Raw genomic sequence first — 25,909 nt, forward strand, 5'->3', positions numbered from 1 at the left:
TCCTTTCATCCACAGTTAGGACCTGCTCTTAGTCTGCTAAGATTCTGAAAGACAGTATTGGGATTTTTCAGTCACTGAAATGGAAGGCGGTAACTGATATTCAAGACTCATCTCAATGACATCTGCTTCACTGCTCTCATCCTGTCCACTTAACAGAACTTTTATGACATATCCAAGTATTTCTGACTTACCTCAGTACTAACTGCTTCATCTGAGGGATTGATTAGGACTACAGTTTCTAAGACATCACTTCTGTGGTGAAGAATCTTTTGACCTGCAAGCACAAAGAGAAAAAAAAAAAAACAAAACAAAAACAAAAAATAGAGAAATTAAATTCAACCAGCATGGCTTAAACCAGTGATTTCCATGAGCTTGTTGTACATCCCACTGCCCAACAGTTTTCTGGTCACCCAGAGCAGCACACAGCAGCCTCAGCAATAGCTGTACTGTTCACCTCTTCAGAAACACCCATGGCATGTGGTCCTATGGGCCAGAAACACCACTCCAGAAAATTCAAGGTGATGAAAAAAACCTGGCAACAGCAGAAGGTCTTGTCCCTTCCCATGGCTGGAGGAGTCCCTGTAACTCATGTTGGTCTCAAATTGCTGGTGTGGATCAGGGACCGTGTCTCAGTTGAGCATCTGGCCCTGTATTTTCATGGATGTACCTACACCACAGCTGAGATTACACATTGCTGTAACATGCTCAGGTGGTTTTAAATTAGTTTATCCAGGAACTATTAGCAGCTTAGCTGCAGCAGCAGAAAAGTCAGCACAGGCTGCAAACTTCCCCTGCAAGAAGTGAAGTGAATACCTGGGCTGTATGCTGGCGCTACCATGGCTAACAAGCACAATTTGTGAGACATGTAAAGGAGCCCAAGGGTTGCCCCCACTGCCCACCACCACCAGCACCATCCTGCATGGCACTTGTGTGCTCCCTGTCATGCACTGTGGGAGTGCTCCCGAACCAGGCAACACCCCACGTGGACCCCAGGCCCCCAGCCACACCAGACCTGGGACCCACCCTGACAAAACTGCCCTGTCAGCCTTCTGCTAATATTGATTAACATCAGGTCACTGTCAGAAATTCCCTGTTGGCATGGTCAAACACTTGCCGCACTGCCCTGGTTCATCTTCCTCCTGCTTATAAAAACCGTAGCAAGCAATGTTAGGCAGCAAGAGTGAACGGGCATCCAAATAACAGCTAACTCATGAATAAATAATGTCTGGGGAAGTTTGGAGGAGCCCCATGGCCCACTGGTGCTCCTGCTTAGTCTTATTCTGTCTCTGTATTTAATAGTGATATTCATCTGACTGGAGTGGATGACAGAAAAACACAACAGGACTCTTGACATTTTTTTTTTCTTATGTTAATTGGCCAGTTCTTATCAGGATCTCTTTCTGTGAGAACTGCAGTGAGATTAATTAGCAGCCCTATTGTCATTCAGAAATCCAGACTGGTAATTAGACCAAAAAAAGCAGAGGAGCTGTCCCTTCCTGCTCGGTGCAATATTAATCAATTAAAATAATTAATTGTGCTTAAAAGGAAGTACAAAGGACACAGAACAAACCACCTATTTGCCAACTTAGAAAATCCCCCCTGCAAAGAGACGTAAAATAACAAGGCCGAGAATGGACACGCTGAAAGGATCTCTGCATTCCCAAGAGGGCCGGGTGCATGGGGGCAGCCTGAGAGGGTGGGCAGCCGCCCTTTCCCACACCACCCCCACCTCGGGGCAGGCTCCGTGCTGCCCCGGCCCTTCCCCGGGCAGCCCCCCGCCAGGCAGCGAGCCCTGCCTCCACCAGGGATGCTCCCCTCCTCTTCGGCCTGCCTGCACCCCTCCTGCCCTCCTCTTCCTCCGCCGCCTTGCCCACCCAGCTCGGAATGTGCTGCGTCTTCTGCTGTTGCTCTGGGGAAGCTCTGCATTTGTATCTGTAAGAGCTTACAATCGGATGATAGAAAGTGAAGGAGAAAGAAAAAAAAAATTAAAGTTCTCAAGTATAGTGTGAGATGGGGTTGCAGTTCACTCTTTTGTGCACGAAAGTGCCTAGAGACTTGTGGGTATTAATCTAATTCGTTTGAAGAAACTTAGTTTTCTTAACATATATTCTTTTTGCTATATTTATTTGAAAGAAGGAGACAGACTGTATACCAGAAAAGGGGAGGAGGGCAAGTCTCGTTCTGCAGCATCCAGTTCTGGCATTACCCTTTGTAATTCAATTTATTTTTATAGCTCTCCTTCCTTGCTTAACAGGAATGCATATATAAGGTTACATTCAATAAAATATACAGATGGCTCTGTTACCACAGATTCCTTCAGAAGATGCTCTGTGATCTGATATTTTTGTTATTCTGCAGATTTCCCTGAAATTCAGAGGTTAGGCAGAGCTTATTTAATATAGTCTTTACTGTTGGTAAGGAAACAAAAGAAATCACTACCCTTCAGTTTCCACAGAAATTTCTCTCTTAATAGCTGGTGTCACTGAGCACACACTTTGCTTCAGGCCAGACTAAGCCTCATACATGATTATACATTAGCTCATTTATCACAGGTAGAAAAGAAATGCAATTAGGCACATGCAAAGTTAGGCAAAGATGCATAGCTTCCACCTGACTCAGAGCACCCACTCTGGGCTTCACTGAAGCTGCTCCAAGTTGTGCATCTGTGTAACTGGGAGGGTTTTGACCTGAGGAGTCGTAACTCCTGCTGACCAGCACCTATGCTGGTTTCACACGATGTTCTCGTGGGCCAGACACACAGATCCACTGGTGTCATGTACCTCGGCACTGATCCCTATCAGCAAGCGTAGAGGTCTGCACCATGTGCACAGTGCCTGTTCAGAGATCCATGCGTGGCTGCCTTCCCTCATCAAATCCTCAGCATCAACACACGTTGCGGCTTATGATGCAGGGTGGGGACCCAGCACTGGCAGGGTGTGAGTCACTACTGGGGCTCCCATCCCACCTAAAACTTGGGAAGGTTGTGGCTACTTGATGATACTGGTAACATGGTCCCACATCACTTATTGAGAAATAATAAAAAAAAAATTAGTCTTTTTTTTTTTTTTTTTTTTTTTTTTAAACTATTTACAATTTTGTAAGAGCAACACAGGCTTACTGCCCAGCTTGATGCACTGAGATGCTCAGCTGGAAGAAATAGAAGTCTCCCACAGGAACAGTTTTATCAAACAGAAACAAACTATCACAGTGTGGGAGCAGAAAGCAGCAACAGCATTTCACAAACTGGCAAGAGAGAACTTACTAAACTACAGATAGAGTGGGAGAAGCTGAGATTCTGGAATTGCTTCAAATTAACCCTAATGGATTTTTGCAGCCCATCTCTACACATTTAACAGAACATTTCTGTGATGTGTCATAGGAAGAAAGGCAGAAACTTCCAGGTTGCAAAGAAGTGCCTGGGTGGATAGATTTTACCTGCTAATAGTTTCCAGAAAGCAACTCAAAGTCCTATCCAAAGACTGTCAGAAATAAATATTGATTGTATTTGGAAGAAATTGAAGTATCCGCTCATCCTTGATTTTATTAAGTAAAGGTTCAAATTAAAACCAGATATGAATAAAGAGTCTCAGCAGCTATTTGATTCAGGACCAGAAGAGAGAGGAAAAGTAAACTGCATGTGACAATTGCTTAAAAGGTGATTTCCACATGCATCATTCCAGTTCCTATGGCCATAGGATCCTATTGCTCCCCTACTCAGCCAAATATCAGTGACATTTATAGTAGGATTATCGAAATGGGGATGGTGTCAGTAACATCTCCTAGAGAAGTGACTAAACAGATTTCCAGCTTACACAGTTGATCTTTCCAGGCCAATCAATGTGATCATGGGTCCCACTTTTAACAGTGATTATGTTAAATTTATGCAAACACAAAATGTAAATGAATGGTAAGGGAAAGAAAACAAGCTCTCCGTCAAGACTTGTTTAACCAAGGATCACTACTGACACTTTTCACTGGGCATGCTTGTGCAACACCAGTCCATGAGGGTGCATGCTGTAGGCAACCTACTCATCAGAGGGGCTCCCATCAGCCCTTCCTGACATCCCCGTGGACACCAGCACTCACTCACTCCCCATCAATGCCATTCCTACACAAAGTAAACACGGAGGAAGAAGGCAATTCTTTCCTGTCATAATTCTTGGCAGAAAGGGTGAAGGGAGAATATATCTCCCAGAAGATGGTAACTCTGACACCTGAGTTGTCTTTCAAACACAGCTCTTTGGCAACTTTAAGCATCTGCTCTTTTTCATTGTAAAGAACTTTAAAGTATTGTTTCACTGTCAGAAGACATGACTGCTGCGTTACACAAGTCACCATGCTGGGTGGCATTAGATGGGACAGCTGGCAAGGCTTGCTAACGAAACTTCCCATAAGCCATGAGTAGGCAGTGAGCTCTCTGCAGCTGGAAACGTTCAATGTTCTGCACTTGCAAAGTAGCTCTAATGCCCAGGGACCCCCCCAGCTGACCCTGTCTCCTAGAAGAATTTCTGCACATTGAGGGGACAAAAATCCTCAAAATGAACCATAAAACACCCATTCCTAGAGTTCCTTCTTCAACTCTGAGAAGATGTCTTTAACAGACAAATACAATCACTGAGAAAAAGACATTTTCTCAACAGGGCAACGCTGTGTTTGTGAAGCAGCAACATGAAAAATTTTTCCCTTACATTTCTGGGTATAGATGGCAGGAAAGACTTGGTGTATTTTAATTCCTACTCAGGACAGTACCCTGATTATTGATATCCACACATAGTAACATCTTAAAGGCTTTAGTCCTCATTGCCTTTACATCCATGGTAAGCAAGAACTGGATGACTGAACCAGCTAAGGATTTCATGTATGTGAGTATATAGGGGTCTTGGAGGTGAGGTGGGGCGAAGAGAGGAGGGGTTTTACACTAAAGGTCAAGGCATGGGCAAATCAGACTCTCTTTTACATTTAATTAATTTGGTAGAAGAAAATACACCTTTAGCAAAACCAGAAGTAATAAATAGCCTGAGGAACACAACAAAGGTCTTCACCACTGAGCAAGAGTCAGATGGAGCATTGTCTTTGAGCTGATAAGACTGAAAGACAGTACTGGGGACTCTGAAAGACAGTATTGGGGTTTGTCACCCACTATGATGGAAAACAATAACTGGTATTCAAGAATTGTCTCAACTACATCTGTTTCAGATTTACCGTGTCTGATGAAGATTATGGAAGGTTATCATATCCCTTGCACATAATACATTTAAAGCAATAAATTCCTTTGGAAAAGGAGCTTTTTGCCTAGCCAACTGTAAGGCAATAATCCATATACTTTCAATAACTGCGAACTGCTCATTGCTTCACCTTCTTTTTCTAGTGGGGACTTCAAATTTATCCTCCAAAAAAGATGTATTAACTTTGTGTTCAGCATGGTTGTCTTATGTTATCAACAGAGTATTCAGAATTCTGGATGACTGGTCATCTGATGGATGTTGTATCTTAAACTAGATGAATAAATATTTTTCCTAGTTTTCAACACAAAGATCAATGGGCATAAATTGTCAAATAATTCTGTAATTGTGACCAGCCCCCAAACCTCCCCACTGTCAACCAGGAGACACTACTCTTCAAAAATGACTCCAGACCAAGGAGAAAGGATCAAGATCCCCTTTTACAGCAGATTATCAATTATCTGAAAAAATCTTGCATAAATGATATGGAGCACTCCATCCCCTTAACCTTTTTAATTGAGATGGGGCCACCAAAACATGTTAAGTTTCCTGTTGACCTAAACAGCAACCTGGATAAATAGGTAAGTGTACAGCATTAAGCAAGGTAGTGGGTTTTACAAAGCTGGTGAAGCCAATTCTGATGTTGTAAAAATCTGAGAGTTCTATATTTGCAAGTAAGAAGAAAACGATTTGCAGACTTAGTGGAGAAATGGCTGTATAATGTCCAGGCACTGGACTACAAGAGCAGAACTTCAGAAAGCCCCTTCCTGGCATGTTTCAAAAGCCCTGCAGGTGATGCCAGGGGCTGCAGAGGCTAATCAGTCAGTCTTGTAACTAGATGACATGGTGGGGAGTGCATAACACAAGCATAACTCCATTTACATAAGAGAAGATAGATTCATTGCCTCGAGGGCTCAATTCAGCCTAATGACTTCCTAAATTTAAGCTGTGTGCAAGGAAGGTATAGTAACTTTTTCCAGCAAGAACTCTGTGTACAAATATCGGAGTACTTTACACATTTCTAGGTGAAAATAAAATCCATACCTGCTAGGATGCTAAGCTGACATGACAGCTGTGAACAAAAAGTCAGCTCTACTAACATTGCTGAGCTCTCTGATGGTGACAAAGATTTGGAAGAGTGACACTGACTGCAAAGTGTGACTGTTTTCCTTGTAATTATTTAAACCCGCTTGCTCTGAACAAACTGGTTAGTTCAGAGTCATATCTAATATTACGTGCTTTATATAGAGAATTATGTGTTGTTTCCTCAAAGTAAGGTTAATATTTCTTGCATCTGATCTGCCGGAATACTGAATTGTGTTGTGACTCTGCAGGAAGCATAAATCCCTGGTTTATCTTCTCCCTTTCCCTGCATAAATGGAATTCATATTCAAGTTTCACATGGTTCAGCTGCAGCCTGGTGATAGTTAAATGTTTTTCCTACTCACTTGCAACAACTTACTGACTACAACTCCTGAGAGGCAATGCCCTGTAGCATATTGTATTTTAGAATTTTTAAGCTCACATTTATTTACATAAGATTCAGCCTCCAGTTACTGTACACAAACCCAGTCCACCAATCCTTGCTCAGGACTCTTAAACAGCAGTGAGGGAAAACAAGCCAACCTGTTTGCACTAATAGTCATAGCTGGATTCATCTCTTCTGCTTCAAACTTTAATCTATAATATTTTCAGACTTATGAACTGAGCTGTGCTAGTAGCTGCCACAAGAACTACAAGTGATCGCAGGGGACGTCGCCACCCTGCAATCCATTCCCATTGAAATCTCCAGAAGTAAATTCAAGGCATTAAATCATGTTTTCACACACCCTGTTGATCAACAGACAAATTGTATCAACTTTTCACACTAAATATTGATTTTATTTCACTATTTACCAGCTTCATGTGACATCTAATTTGCTGTCAAAATACAACCATTTATCAAGTGGAAGCAAACTGCTGTCCTTTCACTGCCATCTGTTACTGTCAGGGGCAAATTATTACCCTCAACTGTCAATCCTCACCTTCAGTATTTTTCAAATAATTCTCGATGTTTTACAATTTCATGGCTCTATGAAAGTGTTGTGGTTTGAGCCTGGTTGGCAGCTAACCATCATGCAGCCACTCTCTCTCCCTTCTCCTCTGGCAATAAGAAGGGACAGAGAGCCAGGCTTGGGGTTCGAGATAGGACTGGGATGGGGAAAAATCACCCTTTATGGTCACAAGTAAAAGGCAGACTCACTAGGGGAAATAAAAAAAAAGAACAATATTTCTTACAGACACTAAAAACATGTAACAGAGTAGGACAGTGAGAAGCATTGCCACATCTTGAGAACACCTTCCCCCCACCCCTCCCTTCTTCCTGGGCTCAGCTCTGCTCCCGATATCTCTACCTCCTCCCCCAGTGGCGCAGGGGCAGGGAATGGGGGGTGCAGTCAGCGCTGCCACTTTCTTCATCTTCGGTGAGGGGAGTGTCTGGAACTTGTTCCCCCTGCTCCATCGTGGTCCCCCTCTCACAGGAGACAGTCCTCCACAAACTTTTTCCGATGCGAGTCCCTCCCACGGGCTGCAGCGTTCCCCACACTGCTCTGTCGTGGGTCACCAACTTTATCCAACTGGAGTCCCTCCCACAGCTGCAGCCTTCCTGAGCTGCTCCGGTGGGTACACCCCCGCATGCCCTGCAATCCTCCTGCTGCTGAACTACAACAATGGGGTCTACCTTTTCCCACAAGACCCCAGCCTTCTTTGGGCACAGACACCTTGGTCAGCCATACGAAATGAAACACAGGCTGTAAATCAGTGTCTGCTCCACCATAGATCTCCATGGGTGGCAGGGGGGGCCACCCTGCCGTCTCACCACAGGATACAGGGGGGTCTCTGCTCCGGCACACCTCCCCCCTCCTTTCTTCCTCTGTTCCTCCACTGACCTTGGTGTTCACGCAGCTGCAGCAACTCCTCCTCACAAGTCCCACTGCTCCTCACCAGGTCCCTTCTTAAATATGTTATTGCAGAGGCGCAGCTGGTTGGACCAGTTTCCAAACAGAGGTTGAGCTGACTTGGAGCTGGGGGAGCTTCGAGAAGCTTCTTACAGGGGCCACCTCTATAGCCCCCTCCCCTGCCACCAAAAAAACCCCACCACTCAACCCAGGACAGAAGGACTGCTAAAGCATTAAAAATCTCTTCTGAATAAAGCAGTACTACAAAAAGTATTCTGAAGAAAAGTTGATGCAAATCAGTCTAAAGCACGATAACAATAAAAGTTTATATATATTGTAATGCCTACTAAAATAGGTCTATGTCCCAAAATGGGGATACGCCACAAAAACTGAACGAAGTACCCTAGGGATTTCATTATTGATTTCACCAAGACTCTGGACAGGAGTGAAATTTAAAACCAAGACTGCTGAAGACCTCAATATAATCAGAGTCAAAGAGAACAAGAATACACCTCCTGTTTCTATACTGAAGTTGCAAAAGTAGTGGAATCCAATGCTCCTGATAAATGGGTTCACCCTTGACTTTGCTTAAGAAAAGAATACAGCCAGTAGTCAGTCAACAGCACCAATCTGTTCAATGAGTTCAGCTGCAAATTATTGCTATCAAGCATTAAAATTTGCTACTGAGAGGAAAAAGACAAGCCCCTTCTTGAAGTAAGTGACTGTCTTTAATTATTGGAATACCTCTTTGATTAGGAAACCAAACATTCCTTATCCATCCTACAATAAACAGTTAATCCCAATACCTAAGATTTCATATTTCTGGGGCAACAACTTAGTATCCTAACCAGTTGTTGCAGAGATAGTGGAGCCCTGGCAGCAGTCTTTGATTTCTTATTTGATGCATAATTGTTGCTGTAGTCAGGCATGGCTCTCTTTGGACTCTGCCATTTCTGTTATTTCATTGACCTGTGTCATTTAAAATCCACATGGTGGATAATTCTCAAATACCAGAAGCCTTGTCCATTACTATTTGGCAGCATTGTAATTTCAATGAGAGTATGGTAAGCAAAGAACATAAATCTGAACTGTCACAGATGGAATTATGCTTTGCAGACAGGTGAGTGCAGCTTTATGACCTACTCCAATAAACGACCTCCTGTAATTCTAGGAAGGAAAAAAAAAAGAGTGTTTAAAGAAAAGAACATGTATACTATGGCCAGCCCTATATTTTTAGGCTGGAAACCTTCCATTGTCTCACATTAATCTCACTCCTACCCTTAAACCTTAAATGCATAGAAAATGGCAAAGGCAGTTCTACAACACACTGTAGAACTGATCCGTGGACCTGGAGCTTTAGTTTTCAGTTGCAAAGCACATTGCCCTGGTACTGCATAGAAATGCAGCCAACAGGCACCCCGATGAGAGACTGCAGTGATGCAGAGCTGACTCATCAGTCCTGAAGGTCAATGAAAGTCCTCGTCTGAGCCTGCATTTGGGAGTATTACTAACCAGGGAAGAGAAAGAGAGCTGTGCAATATCAAACCTCTTCCAGAAGCAACCTTCTCTGTCTAGAAAGAAGGAAATTTCTTCTTTTACTACTGGAAAATGTCTCAGACCCAAAAACTAAAATAACCTGAGAAGAGCAGACAATTTTCCAGCATAATTTATTTGCAATAGTCCCCACAATGTGATATTTTAACTTTGTTCACTTATTCAGAAAAGGAATCTCTCTTTCACATCCCAACTCTGTGTTAACTGTCAAATAGCCAAATAAAATCTTGTTTGGAAAAAATACTACTTTTTTCTCAATACCTCCGTGGCTCACACTCCACTGTTTATTGAACAGCACCATATGTCATGATTCACAGGACTGGTTAGAAGCTTAAGTGTTTTTTTGTTATACCAAGTGTCTGGCACACTCACATTTCAAACCAAACCATTTACTGGGCTATTAAAGATGCTAAGAGAATTTGTGCCTCAAAGGAAGAGTGCTTAGGACTTTTCTCAAGGGCTGCTTTTTATGGAAAACAAACATCAGATTTATTTTAAGGACTTCTTATAACAAATATACGACTGTGCCAATCTGCATTAAATAACATGACGTCTAACTCAAATCCAAGAGCACTACATAGGAACATTGCCACTGAGCTCAATGAGGAATGGAAAAGGTTCTCTGATTATAAATATCTGCTGTTGAAAACAAGATAGGGAACATCAGCATTACATTTCTCCTTAGTGGAAATTAAGCAAGTAGCCAAGATCCTTCCCGTGTTAAAAAAAAAAACAAACCACAAAACAAACACAACCTCAGTTAAACGTTGCCACTGTTAAAACCTCTTTTATACATCCTTCTATTTTACCTCCCTGTGCTGCAGTGTCTGGCTGTACCATTCTTCCATCACCAACCTGACTGCCAGGGAAGGGGAGTTTGCTCAGCTTTTTCCTTTTCTCTGCAGCACACTGTGCAGATGATTGATTCCTTGCACTTCACTGCAATTCCCACCTTCATATGGAAAATGGAGCACAGCAGCATCAGGGAAAAGCTGATGCAAATGCAGAATGTGCAGCAAAGGGATAAATACTGAAATCAATGTCAGGAAAAAAAAAATACTGAGAAGTCTGCTTCTTCTCTTCCCAGACATCTCTACCCAAATACATTTTTAGTCTTTTACTCCCTCCTCAGGGAGAAATCTCTGAATTTTGATAATTTCAGAAGGTCCCTCCTAATGTTTCCAAACTGCCACAGCCTACTTACTAATGGGTTTTCATCACTACGGCAGCTGAAGCCAAAGATCCAATTAAAATCCTCTAGGGGATATTTCTAGTCTTGGGATCATTACTGCATATGCAACTTAGTTTTAAGTTCATCTGCCATCTCTACTGAAAGTCAGACAAGTCGATACAACCTATAAGGGTTTCACATGTGGGGAATCCATTATTTTCCTCAAGCACATTTTCTTTGACATGTATTTATTAAAGTTTCTCAGTTTATATGTAATTCCTATCCTTCCTCCTAGTTCAAATCAGAGAAGGATTTCATTGCCTTGGTTGGCCATGAATAATGAATGACAGATCTGTTTGCAATCACTAAGGGCTGTTGCAGAGAGCCTTGCACATCATATTAGACACTTAAATTTGCAGTATATTAAATTATTTGCAGTTGAATCTTCCTACAGTCTGATAATCAGTAAGTTTTCTTGGGAAAAAACCCACAGTTTATAACCTACCCTTGATACTTGTACTGTAACGTTTATCATGTACAATAAAAATCCCAGGTTATTTGCCTTAAACATAATTTACCTAGTGATGCTCTTTGAAGAACTGTCAGTTTCTTCTTTCACAAGTAACATCACAGATTTATTGCCATTTCCTGAATAAATCACACAATCATAATAACTGTATTAGAGTGAAAAAGTTATATTTTTTAATATCTGGGTTTACTTTTGTGTACTATAGAAACTGGTCATTCTGCTAATTATATTATTACTATCAGCTAATTTACCAGCTGTGGAATATCCCTGAGCCTCTGCAAGCACTGCAAAACCTAACAAGACGCTCTGTTTTAAACCCTTTAATGAGAACTGGGTGTAAATTTTTCCCCTGGCAACCACCAGGCTTCCCAGCTCCATAGGACAGTTTGCCCAAAGTTTTTCATCTTGCTTTACATATAGTTAGTGAAAAAAGAGATGACGGTAAGCAGTGTTGTTAATCAAAAAGCAGTGTATGAAAAACAGATAGTGATAGCTCAAATATACGATACAAGAAAAAAATACCTGCTGACAGAAGTCAAAGGGCTTGGAAATCAGAAATCAATGAACCAATGAGTCTGAAAGCAAAAGCTAGCAGCCCTCTAAACAATAAAGTAGGTAGACTACAGAGGACAGTCAAGAGTCTAGCTTAGGTTAATTTTATTCTCTATTGGACCTGTACACTCTCCCTGAATCAACTTCCGTATGGAAGAATGGATGAGGAACAGATCTAGTTCTAAGAACACCTATTTTAAACCCAGGTGGTTTAGTTTCTATTTCTGATACCCTTTCATAGTCCCAGTCTTCTTCCTAGGAAGAAGTAGATATCCCTAAAAACAGTTCAGGAAGCCTCTGAGCAGAGGAGCAGAGGACTTGCTGACCCATAATGGAAGGATCCTTTCTGCTTACACAGATGCAGCAAGCTTTTACAGGAGGGCACAGAATTCACACCTAGTGAAATAGTTTTCTCTTGCATATGCAAGGACTGTTGTGGAGAACTGTGTCATCTCTAACTAGATAAATGTCCACCAAACTCCCAGGAAGTCCACCGCAATGCTCAGTACATATCAAAACTAGTTACTTCAAAATGAAAGAAAGCAAAAGTTCATCCTGTCATGAAAAGGAAAAACATTTAATTAAATATGACCTCTGCCTCAGGTTCTGTCTCTTGCAGGTAAGTCTTCTTACCTTTTCCTAAATCTTCATTCTTACTTTGGAACCTCTAATCACCCTTTATGCCTCAAAAATACAAATCTCTGAAAATACTTAATGTCATCCAGTGGGAATAGTCATACAGTTTTGTCCCAGTCCTTCATGAAATTGTTGGAAATCTTCAGCATACCATGATTACTTGAACTTTAAGGCCTATTCTTCCCTTTATGTGCATGCTTAACTCCTGTTAATGCCAATGAGAGTCATGTGCATACAACAGTGGAAGATTAAACTCTTCATTTTTTAAGAGGTGGTGATCGACCTTATGCTTAGGGAAAAACCTCAAAGATATTTAAAGTGCTATGGGGAGTTAATCTCATTACACACTCCTAATAGCATTTGTGGCAGTGTTTGCTTCTTAAATCAACCATAGGTGACCACCTGGTGCCCTGTAACTGGAAAGCTGCTTCCACAACACATGCACAGACCAGTCTTTGCTTAGGAGATTAATCTGTAAACTGTTATGAATCTATTCTCCTGACATTTTCTCCCCCACTGAGAACAAAATGTGTTTTTACTTTCAGTTTGAATATTTGTAACTAAACAACTGAGCATTTTAAATTATTTTTTAGCTACACAAATCCATTTGGTTTTTCTTTGTTTGTTTTGGTTTTGTTTTGTTTTTTTTTTTTTTTTTTTTTTAAGAATCATGGATTCAATTGGAAAGGTGTTTTGTTAGGAATGAATATATTGTGATGCTTTTCAGTGCAAACTTCACATAGGTTGGTCTTCTTGAGTTACCATATGATCAGCTTCTCCTAGTACTTTCTAAAAGTAAAATTGTTGCAGGGCTAATCTTAAGTACTCTTCAAGACAGCAATCAGAGAAAATAAAGACATCTGTAAAAGACAAACTAGTACACTGAAAATCATGTGATGTCTCTTTTATAAGTCAGCATGGTCTTGTCTATAGAAGCTATCCATACTATTCTTAAATATACAGAGATATTTTTGATTAGGCTGACTTAGTGCATACCAATTGAATCAGCTAGTGACCTAGCCCACAAATCAGTTTTACTGTAGATTCAAACAGAAAGCTCTTCACTAAGCAACTGTTTGCAGGCACCAACTGAATAACTAAAGCTGGTTTCATCATAAGGATTTCATCATACTGTGAAAACAGATTTACCATTGATGACCCCTGTCTCTGTATCTGAAATCTAGAAATTTACAAAAATCTAACTCAAGAAAGAGACTAGTTCACATTAGTCTCAGTATTAGAATGAGTTCCTCTGGCTTGCATCCAGCTGTAATGCTTTAGGGCACAAGCGGGAAGAATGGTGATCACCAACTTTGTAAACAAATTTCATCTTTCTAATTACTTTTGGCAATTGACACCAAGTAGCCTCCTGCCAAAATGAGACTTCAAAGATAATTAGAGAAGATGCACATCCAAACATGTCAAAACTGAAATCTAGAGATGTGTTGGCAGAATAGTATTAATAGAGCTGATGTGTTTATATAGACATAGAAAAATGAAGGCTACAATTAAAATGGAAGCACTGAAGAGATAAATGTACAGTAGTTTTATTCTGGATGTTTTAAAAGATGTGTTGTATCCATATTTCATCTGAGGCTTTCATAACAATTGATACTGATTATTAAAGTGGTAGCTCTTGAGCCATACTGAGTGGATCCTAGAGATGTAAAAGTTCTATTTAGATCAGGGGATCTAGAACAGTTCAGATTTTTAAAGAGAGCCAGCCCACTTTTTCATTTATAAACATGGTCCCTCCAAGCCCCTCTCTCTGGCCCCTCTCCTCAGCAGGCTCCATCCAGGCTTTGCCTTTATCTCTGTTCACTGATTGCTCCTGGAAATGTGCCCTGGGAGTCCTCAAGTCTGGACACTCTTACCTGTAGGTCATAAGATATGGAATTATCTTCATGTTGTGTTTCCCTAGAGAAAACATTCAGCAAACATGAGATCCAGAAAAAAAACAGGTCTGAGGAGTTTCTTAAAAGAAGGTGATAAGAAGAAAATCCAGATAACAGGAAAAAAAAATCTGAGCTCTCATGTAGATGACAATGAGGGATTGTGATAAATTCAGTAGATAAAGGGCAGTTTTGTCAAAATTTTATACGTACAAATCATTTATCAATAACAAACATCTTAATTTTGATCTACCTAGTGTCAGAAGTTCCTGTATGGCTTCCCCAAAAAAATTTTGCAGAACCTAGAGCAGCAAAAGTGGGAATTTTATAACATTTGGCAAGACACCCTGAGGATATTCATAACCTTTAATAGCATGTCCTTGGACAGGTATGCACAAAAAGAGGCTCATTCCAACATACTTGAAGAATACCCCTGGAAAAATCAAGAGAAACACATCTTCCTAATTCAGGTATGACAGTGTAATGTTGTATGTTGTCTAAGAACAGATGTCTACAGGGTAAATGAAGAAATTCAGGTCTAAAAGTAGCATTAGGACAGTCAAGATCTGTACAAGTTTAGACTCAATGTGCCCCAAGTCACATCTGTCTTATGGTAAACAGTATGCACTAGGTATGCACTTGTGACAGGAAGCAAGGCAACATCACTTTTGCACAAAGGGTGAGATTTCACTGTGTCCTACTAAGAAAGTGAGCATTCTATAATGCCTGCATTTCTTAACTTCTTAACAGGTTATTTCTGGACACCTCCTCTTCGAAGAACAGTCAGTGCACAGGTTTGTTTTTTTAAATTTTCAGCTGATACATAAAATGACTCTTATTCAGCTTGTAGCCCACACAGTGCCGTATGATGTGCTGCATACCCCACACTCCTCATTACTACACAGTCCTACCTAGACTGATGAAAACCTCACCCAATCCTGAGAACCATGTACCTTCCTCATTTGAAACAGAACTGGCACAGCACAACACTGAAATAGCCAATTTTTAAGCACCTGGAAAAAATAAATATCCAGTGATTATAAAAAAAGCTGTTGGTTACAGTGGCTTTCCCCACATAAGCCTAGCAGTGTGGGATAAATCCCGTATATGCTACTACTCAATTTTTAATAGGCCACTGGCTAAAATTTCATTCATGTTTTATGAATGCTTAAGGAAAACCTGGATATGACTGCTGGTAGGCGTGGGGTAAGTGATTGTATCTTTACATACAGAGGTTATTTATTCTTTGCACATAGCTAAGAAAGATAAAAAGAAAACCATATATGTTTATCCTTACACTGAGACTACACTGCTGGGAACACTCAGCACTTATCCCCAAGCTGCTTGTATACAACCAGTTAAGGGAAAGAAACAGAAGACCCATTTACTGATTTGCAAGGCACGGAGGTTTTAGAAACAAACCAAGGTCACCTACAAGGAGAGCAAGTATCACTCAGACATGAGAGGGCCTTGTCACTACCTCAGGATAGTTCACACCAGGAATCCATGGGGACATTGCATGCCAGTTTTAGGGCCCATCCTCTGCGACTATGGGCACTGGGTTGGCTGAGATCAGGGAGATTTGCTGAGATGGATAAATTTGCTTCCCCATCACTTCTAGGAAAAACCCGGTGGTTCAGAGCCATGCTTTCTAGCGCTTTTAGTAATCACTAACAGGATAGGAATAAATCAGATTTAGTTTTCAAACAATGCCTCTGGCCCTCTCCCTAACATCCCTTACTTCCCAGTTTCAAGGACTCAGGATTCCTAGGTTTCCAACAGGTCTTCCTTGCCTTGTTTTCCCCAAATATTATGACACAGTACATGTGCTTTTGTTTTTCATTTAGAAGACAACAAAGCACCAGATAGAGTCCAATCAAATTCTAAGCACAGATATTGTCTGGTATGAGTATCAGACCCTGACACTAATATTTCATATAGTCATCAATAAAACCCTCATAATGGTAGTTTCAATTTAAGGAAATATTTTCTCTTTCATATGACATAGAACAAAAAATAAAATAATTAAAGAAACCCAAGAAAACTGGCATATTTATTTGCAAACTGTCCTTGGCTTGGTTGCTATAAAACAAAACCATAAGTTCTTTGGCACAGCTCTCATTGCATACAGATTTAATCTATTTGCTGTTAGTCAATATTAGATCTTGATATGCAACTGTAAACACATTTCTGCTGTTCCCTTAGGTCAAAGCATGTGGATTTATATTTTATAGATGTCTCATCAAGCCACAGCATGTTTGCTGCTATTTCAATATATTCATAAAATGTCCCATACCACTCTCTTTTGAATGATATAAACTGCTTTCACGATCTGCTTAGGGATACTGAGAATTCAGCTGGCATTGTAATATTTCATTTAATGCACGAAACTCTCAGAAACACTTTATAACATTCAACCAAGTCAAACCAGACAGTTTTTAAAAATATGAAGGGCTTATTTTTATCTTCAGAGTATGTGCCAGTTTTCAAGCCACGAGTTGTGTATGTAAACTGTGTTTGGGGGAAGGATATATTCACAAGCATAAAATCAGTTAGTAGGTCTGACTTGAAGATTTAATTACACTGATATAGTTCGTTCCATCCTATATCAGAATTTCTTTTCCCCCACTTGACTTCTCTATATTAACATAGCTATGAGATGGCACTTCATTCTTAGTTCTCTGAAAGTTGATTTGTGCCAACATTATTATGTCTACCTTTTTCCTATCCACTCCAAATATCTGAGCACTTATTACCCCACCATTGTCAGCTGAATTATGTATGACATTCTACATCCATGCACATAGTCACTGTTCCTATAGTGCCCTCCTTTCTGTCGTTTTAATCTCCAGGAAAAATATTGATTGCCCATCTTAGCATTAGATATTATATTAAACAGTAGGTTCATTTCAATTATGGATTGTAGTATATCTTCACGGTTTGTATGGCAGTAAATTCTAGACCTTTCTGAATCATGAAAGATCTTAATTCTGGCTCTAAACAACTTAATTCCAGCATTTGCCTCTTTTCTGTTAGTAGACGTAAGGTCTGAACACAGGTTGGAGGAATTGCTGCCATTCAGGTGCAGTCTGGCAGCTGGCAAGGTTCTGTCTTCACTGGTGCTAGCTACCTGCAGCTCCTGGTGACTTGGAAGGAAGTAGGAAAGCAATAAGGAACCAGATCCCCTGGGAAGGTTTTGCTCTTTTACCTTACAATGAGGCTGAGGTGGCCCCCGCACTTTACACCGAGGAATTTCATTTGCTTTGCCCCACCAGCATCGCAAAATGTTGAATAAGCTTGTGCTGATTAGTTACAAAACCTTTATCCTTTCATCACTTGTCCCTTTCTCTGCTTTGTCACTTGTTTCCTCTCTGTCTTACTTGTGATTTTCAAGGGCAAAAGCTCTTGTGAGAAGTACTTGAACTGACACAAACATGAAATATAAACAAGTAACATTGGAGCAGCTGCCCATGAGCCCAGCATGTATTAGGTGTGTTGAGGCAATGCAGGAATCCAGGACATCCTCTGGCTGCAGGTCCCCCAGGGGAATGGACGTGGGCAGCATCGGTACATCAGGCCACAGCTGTTGCTACTACATACGACCAGAACAAGTGCCCATGCCTTGGCTGTGTAGATCTTCCTCCTTCACCCCTTTCCCTGAATAGACTGTGGAAAAGGAAGCCATTGTTCAAATGTTCCTGGTAATGCCACTCTTACACTATATGGGAAACAATGCTTTTCTGGTAATATTTCTTAAATGAAAACTGAATTTTTACACCATGTTCAATTTGGAAATTGTGGGGGCAGTAAAAGGAAGATAAGTTTTAACACATTTCACATATATCTGAAAAATCCTTCACCTCAGGAAAATAAAAAAGATATTTTAGCAGGACATGAATTTTATGGAAGGGGTATTTTCAATTAAAATATGCTTAGTTAAAATCTTTGACCAGCTTTGCAATCTCTATTTTTAGTGACAGAGGTAAAAATTCTACTTTGGGTTTCCTTTTGGTGTTCCTTCCAGATCACTTCACTAGCTCCTGGGAGCTCTTGCTTGCTTTATTCCTGACAAAACCCCTCTAGGCCACAGGGACAGGGTGTGTGTAGCGGGGTGTTTTAGTCCCTGTGTGCTGCATTTACATTTGGAGTGAGTGCCATGTTTCACAGCTGCAGCTGTTGGCCTACCATTTCTGGCATTATTTGCATTTCAAACAGAAACAATGGAACCAATGAACTACAAAATAAATTGAAGTTCTGCATAGAAAACAAATGCTTTTTATTAATCTAACTCAGCTGCTGAAGTACAGAAACACAGAAAACTTGGTAAGATTGCACAGTCCCTAATGCTGAGTACCATTTCAGGCAAGATCAACAATATATGTATGTCAAAAAGTGTAATTTAAGAAGAAAACCTTTTCTACAGCTGGTGGTAACCTAATTTTCAATAGGTAATCACCTCTGTTGCCCAGCTTATACAGGTTAAAATATGATTCCAAAACCAGAGCAATACAAAAGAAATTGAGTCTTAATAACTCTTCCTCTTTTCTTCCCCAAGTACTGCTGCTCTACCAAATGCTTCATCTACTTGGGAAATCCGCATTTCGTAGCTGGAAGTTTGATTTGCAATTCAAAGATTGATACCTATCTCAGCCCTATTCCCATGTCCTTGAGGTCAATTCCCAGTTGCACTGATCCAGAATTCGAAAACTTACTTTGGAGGCCTGTTTCAGATATAATGGAGTAATTTCAGGCAGTGTTATAAATCAAGATTCTAGAGGGAAATAAAAAAGGCAGCAAAATCAGAGAGAAGCTGCAGCATCCCAGTGCAAACTCCATGGATTTTGTCTGTAACAATGGCTGAACACAAACCCAGTTCATGTGCTTTACTGTGGCATGGCAGCACTTCTGCAAGATGTTCCTACTGCACTAGCATGTTTGCAAGCGGGCAGATATTCTGCAGGCAGAATGAAGAGCATTCTCCCATCTTTATCACTGCTAACCACTCTGGTTACTCCTGATGTAAAGACAGCATTCAGTCCTGCTCCTCGTAACAGCCTCAAGTCTCATTTAATCCCGTTTGTTTTTGACTACTTCCTAACAGCACTATCACCCATGTCTTGCTGTACTTCTAAATGATATACATCATTGCTTCCAAATAATAGAGAACACTTCTGGCAAAACCAAAATGAAACAAAAAACAAACTATTCCCTGGGGAGTGGAGCAGTAGGGAATCACTGGGATTTGAAATGGCCACAGTGAGCCTGTGGCTATGACATCAAAACTCTTAGGCTGATGTCTGGGATACTAGCAGCAAGAGTACTTTGTTTCTTAATGGACCTCTGGGTTCCTCAGTGCACCCTCAGTGTGAATAATTTGACATTAGTCCTCCCCTTGACTCTTCCTTTTTTCTCCTCTTCAGAGTTGAGGTAGGCCTAGACAAATCATCTTTGCAAAACAGTTGCAGAATCAAAGTTACTATTCTGCCTTCCAGTCCTTGATGGGAAATATTCAAAGAATAGCTAGACCTTGCAGGGACTCAACTCATCTCATCTCTTTGTAGATGTCAGAACACACTTACAGCTGTGGTGACTCAGCTAGACACAAACCCAAGGTCCTGTCCACAAAGCATCTCTTGATATCTTGCAGAATAGTTTCTGTGTCACAGTTGAATTCCTACAAAGAATTAGTTTGTTTTCCACCTGCTTAGTATTTCCCTAGCTAATATATTTGCTAGTTTTTGTGATAATTTTCTGGGAGCTGTGAATAAAGTTGTAACATATTTTGGTCCACAGCTGCACTTCAAAAAAAACCAATGTCTGTTTACTGTTTGCATTTCTGTTTTTAAAGTTGTTTAATGAACATTTTGAAAATGCTTGTATTTTATAACTTGCTGTGCACAAGGGTCTTTGCTCCAGTTATGGTTATTGTGTATGATTTGTAATACAAATTACGGAAGTACTACAGAATATAAGATATTGTTCTTCTGTACCAAGATAATTCAACTGTGTATATTTCTCATATACCATCTATCACAGATGCTGGAAACAAAAGAAACATCCTAAGTTACACAGAGTAAGGGTGATCCAACAGGCCTTCAGACAACAGAACATTTTACACTGACTTCAGTGAGATTTGGACAAACTCATTAGAGAGATAGAGTAATTAAAAACAACAGTCTAGAAAATATGTCTTACAAGATAAAATTACAGGACTTTTCACACTGTCAAAAATAATTTAACTTGCTAATTAGCAATCCCAAGGAAACTTAACATTGACAGACTTTCAATGAATTCACCATGCACCACAATGAATTTTCCCATGGCTTCAAGAATAAGTTAATTGTGAGTTGATTCTTGGTCTAATATTGTGAACTCAGACATAAATTATTCATCCTCTCCCATATAGTTCTATATCCCATCTGCAACTTACATGGAAATTACCCCCCGGCTCAGATTCCACCTAATGTAAATTGGCATAGCAACAGTGAATTCACAGCTATCCTGTGTTTATCATGCACTTAGTAATAGGCCTAAGAAATTCTACTCAGGAATGTCTTCAGTAATTAAACTGCTCATGTGGTCTGATTTTTGCAACATACACGCACAGCAGCAGTTCCAGCATAACCCTCTGGCTTGTCTACCAAATGGATTAAGAGCAGTAGTAAACAGTGTAAAGAAAAACCAATATTTCAGTATCATGCTTAAAACTAAATTAAATTAAAGGCATTGGTCTAGTTTTAATAATTTAGGTCCAAGCATCTGCAGACATGTATGTCCTTTTTGATCACTTCCTTCAAGCTTTTCTCAACAAAATCAAACTAAGGAGACAAATCAGAAGACCAAGGGAAAGTTTAAAAAACTCCACAGTTCCTGTGCTATTTTTTAAATCTCTGTAAAATGATTATGCTAAAACATAATCAAGTGCTTAAATCTTTGAAGGATAGGATCCAGCCAAATCTGTATGTCCATTAAAAGAATCACTTGAGAAAGAACTTCAGAAGTAGATCCAACTATGTAGTAGTATAGCTATTGAGATACTAAAGTTGTTCTAAAAATTTCAGAAGACAATCTCTTGCTTTCATACCTATTCATCCCATGTATTAGCTTTTTATTGTGTCTTATGGTAATGTTGAAAATCTATTTTTAAGAAATATATTTGGAAAGGTGCTAACTATTTTCAATTATTAACTTTTAACTCTCACAGGTTCTTTTTTCTTTGAGTGTACATGCAAATCACCACCCAGATTGCCATCCTTCTTTGATCCACAAAGAAAGAGCACCTTCTAGTTTATGTTCTCTTTTGCTGTTGAAGACAAATCCTATTATATCGGGTACTTACCCAGTGATAATTTAAGGACAAGTGAAAGATGAAAAGAAAAGTTATTTCACTTCCCTCTCTTACCTCCTAGCATGTCTGATTTTATTCATGCCTGTCTTTTGTGATCTGCTGCTATACAGTACCCATCTTATTAACTGACACAAAAATAAAAGCACAATAAATATTCTATGAGAGCAGAGAAGGGGGTTTGCTAAATATAAACAAACTGCCTGGCCAGACTTCTACTCTCATCCCTAAGGGTAAACACTGTTGTCTTCTGACATGTCTCAACTTCTTGCAGCCACATCTCAAGCACTGCAAGCAACTAGTAATTAGTCTAGTTCTCAGATGCCTTGAGTGTCAATAGAGAAAAAGGCAACAATTCCTACACCGAGCTATTTTAAAATTAAATCACACAACTGGAGTTCTGCAATGGATGGCTATAAACTCTTTAGAAGGGATAGTCAAGTAAGGAGAGGTGGTGGGGTATCCCTGTAAGGGAGTGTTGTTATTGTCTAGAGCTTCATGATGGTGACGATAGGGTTGAGTGTTTATGGGTAAGGACCGGGGGGAAGGCAAACAAGGCAGGTATGATGGTGGAAGTCTGTTATAAACCACCCAACCAGGATGAAAAGGCAGACAAAATATCTTATAAGCAGCTGGAAAAAGTCTCACAGTTGCTAGACCTTGTTATCATGGGAGACTTCAACTTACTAGATGTCTGCTGCAAATATAATACAACAGAGAGGAAACAGTCTAGGAGGTTCCTGGAGTGTGTGGAAGATAACTTCCTGACAGAGCTGGTGAAGGACCCAACTAGGGAAGGCTCTCCACTGGACCTGCTGTTCATGAACAGAGAAGGACTTGTGGGTGATTTTTGTTTCTTAGAGAAGGTGACCCACTTAGTGTATTAGGGAAAAGCTGTGGATGTTGTCCACCTGAACTTCAGTAAGGCCTTTGACACTTTCCCACAGCATTCTCCTGGAGAAACTGGCTGCTCATGGCTTGGACAGGTATACACTTTGCTGGGCAAAAAAATGGCTAGGTGGTGGGCCCAAAGAGTTGTGGTGAACAGAGTTAAATCCAGTTGGCAGCTACTCACAAGTGGTGTTCCCCAGGGCTCAGTATTGGGGCCAGTTCTATTTAATATATTTATTGGTGATCCGTATGAGGGGGCTGAGTGCACAATCAGTAGGTTTGCAGGCAACACCAAGTGGGGTGGGAGTGTTGATCTGCTTGAGGGTAGGAAGGCTCTACAGAGGGATCTGGACAGGCTGGATTGATGGGCCAAGGCCAATTGTGTGAGGTTCAACAAGGCTGAGTGCCAGGTCACAACAACCCCATGCAACCCTACAGGCTTGGGGAAGGATGGCTGGAAAAGGACCTTGGGGTGTTGGTTGACAGATGGTTTAATACGAGCCGGCAGTGTGCCCAGGTGGCCAAGAAGGCCAATGACATCATGGCTTGTGCCAGAAATCATATGGCCAGCAGGACTAGGGAAGTGATTGTCCCCCTGTATTTGGCACTGATGAGGCCCCACCCCTAATACTGTGCTCAGTTTTGGGCCTCACTGTAAGAAAGACACTGAGGTGCTGGAGTGCGTCCAGAGAAGAGGAACAAAGCTGGTGAAGGGTCCAGAGCACAAGTCTTATGAGGAGCAGCTGAAGGAACTGGGGTTGTTTAGCCTGGAGAAAAAGAGGCAGGGGGGAGATCTTATCGCTGTCTACTGCTACCTGAAAGGAGACTGTAGCGAGGTGGGTGTCAGTCTCTTTTCCCAAGTAGCAAGTGATAGGATGAGAGAGGAAACAGCCTCAAGTTGTGCCAGTGGAGGTTTAGATTAGATATTAGGAAAATCTTCTTCACCAAACGGGTCGTCAAGCATTAGAAAAGATTGCCCAGGGAAGTGGTTGAGTCAGCATCCCTGGAGGTATTGAAATGAGGTGTAGATGTGGCACTTAGGGACATGGTTTAGTGATCGACTTAGCAGTGCTACATTAATGTCTGGACTCGATTATCTTAAAGGTCTTTTCCAACCTAAATGATTCTGTAATTCTACAACAATCTGTGAAGGAGCCAGCAGGCTTTCCAGCTGTAGTATGAACTTACCATGCAATCAGATCTAGCAAAGGAAATTGACAGAATGAGATACCACCATAATGTAATTTCCTGACAAAAAAATTGTTTTGTTGCATTTCCCCCTGGGATCCAGGTATATTTATACTCAGAATTCAGATGACAGTATAAGGTCCTTTATGATATACCTGTCAAAGCTAGGTTGCAATCTCATCAGAGAAATGACCCAGGAGTATAGATGCAAATAAGATATTTTCAGAGGTTTTTTTATAAGCTACTGGGTTTGAGTGGTTTATCATTTGACTGTTGTAATTTGATTCTCTTAGAAAAAAGCATGGGAAGATAAAAGTCCCTTGTACAATTTTTACACGAGTAATGAAAGTTCACAAAAACATTGGGTTTAGTTACATTTCTAATACCAAAATTGGTTTTCTTTTCTTCTACAAATAAAGAAAAAAAAAAATCTCATTTAAAATTATCTCCCTCAGCTTAAAATTTTCCTGTGAATCATCTAATTCTGGCCTTTTATAATTATCTGGTGTTTTTTTCTTTTATGATAATTGTGTATTTCCTATGCTGACAATCTTAGTCTAAGTAGGTGGGAAACCCACAAAGGAAGTGGAATAACATAAGAAACATATGAGAGAGCCCAAGGAAGTGTTGAGAAAGGGTAATACAGACAGAGTGCATTGCAGACTAGTGATCCTGTTCCATGGAATAGGAATTGAGTAGGCAGCTGCCAGGAGAAGGATCTGATAGTCTGAGAGTGTCAATGGTTTCCAAGCAGACAAGCACACACCATAGGCCCCCCGTGTCCCAGATGCCTGCATCCAGAACAAGGGTACACCTGGGTGCTGCACAGGAGGAATCAACTCCTATATATACCTTTATTTCTGCTACTGTGCAGTATGTTATTATCCGTATAACCATACTGGCCACATAACCAGTGTGACACCAGCAGAGCTATCTGTAGATACAACAGCTTGTAGCAAAACTGACTAGTGATATTTGATAATACATGGATTATTCTGAGTTCCCCTGATACTAATGACAATTTTCTAAACCTTCTTCATATAGAAATTCAGAATGGAAATCTGTTTAAATAAGGCACAAAGGGAAGGCTTGGCTTCCCATCTCTTATGTTTCATTAAAGAGGAAGGGAAAGCAAAATTAATACCAAAAACATTTTTCAAAGCGTCTTGTGTCGACTAGCTTTTACATTGTTTATGCAAACCCTATTTCTGCATATTATTGCTTCATCAACAAATGCATATTTCTTCATAATTAAACCAAACATTTAAAGGTCTGAAGTATGTGACCATGTCAAGATTTGCTGCAATTTATCTCCAATTATCAGGCTAGTACAGCAGAAGGGAACTGTTAGCAAAGGAATTGGATCACAAAAAAAAAAAAAAAAACAAACCCAACAACCTATAAAGAAACATAGTAGTGAATTATCTCTACCCTTGAATATTATTGTGCTGATGACTTGTCTGAGGAGCCACTCACCTGGTGAGATTTCAAAGGTTTAAGCTATATAAGAATTCTCCTTTTGTTCTGATTAACCTGAAAATAATGTTTGAAGAGCACATGTAATATGAAATATGTACTGCACTGATTTTTTTTTTTTAATGGGAATACAAAAGCAATTTCCAGGTCTGAATTTCAGAATAGGCTATTAATAAATATTGCCTCCAGGGTAAAAAATATATTACTTTGGAAATGGCAAGATTTCTCTTGGGCTGGTATGAGGGAAATAAGGGGCTTTTTAAAGGTCTAGATTCAACATTTTTTAAAAACTAGCTTTTTCAAATAACAGTAAAATGAATACAATATTTCTTATTTCTTCTATAAATGCAGACAAATGTTCAAGGCCAGGTTGGACAGGGCTTTGAGCAACCTGATCTAGTGGAAGGTGTCTCTGCCCACAGCAGCGGGGTTGGAACTAGATGATCTTTAAGGTCCCTTCCAGCCCAAACTATGCTATGATTATGTATTAGTTACGTTGCAGTTTGATATAACCAAC

At 40.3% G+C, this 25,909-nt stretch overlaps 1 protein-coding gene across 1 annotated transcript in view; it reads right to left on the reverse strand.

Annotated features, from left to right (window-relative positions):
• The window catches only part of MAP1B (microtubule associated protein 1B), a 67,992-nt gene that overhangs the window by 18,535 nt on the left and 23,548 nt on the right, over nucleotides 1-25,909 (reverse strand). The window contains 1 exon segment of the mRNA XM_033008694.2: nucleotides 192-274. Coding sequence (XP_032864585.2) covers nucleotides 192-274 — 83 coding nt within the window.

This window comes from Tyto alba, unplaced genomic scaffold, assembly GCF_018691265.1.
Source record: "Tyto alba isolate M040663 unplaced genomic scaffold, T.alba_DEE_v4.0 Super-Scaffold_42, whole genome shotgun sequence".
Taxonomy (NCBI): Eukaryota; Metazoa; Chordata; class Aves; order Strigiformes; family Tytonidae; genus Tyto; species Tyto alba.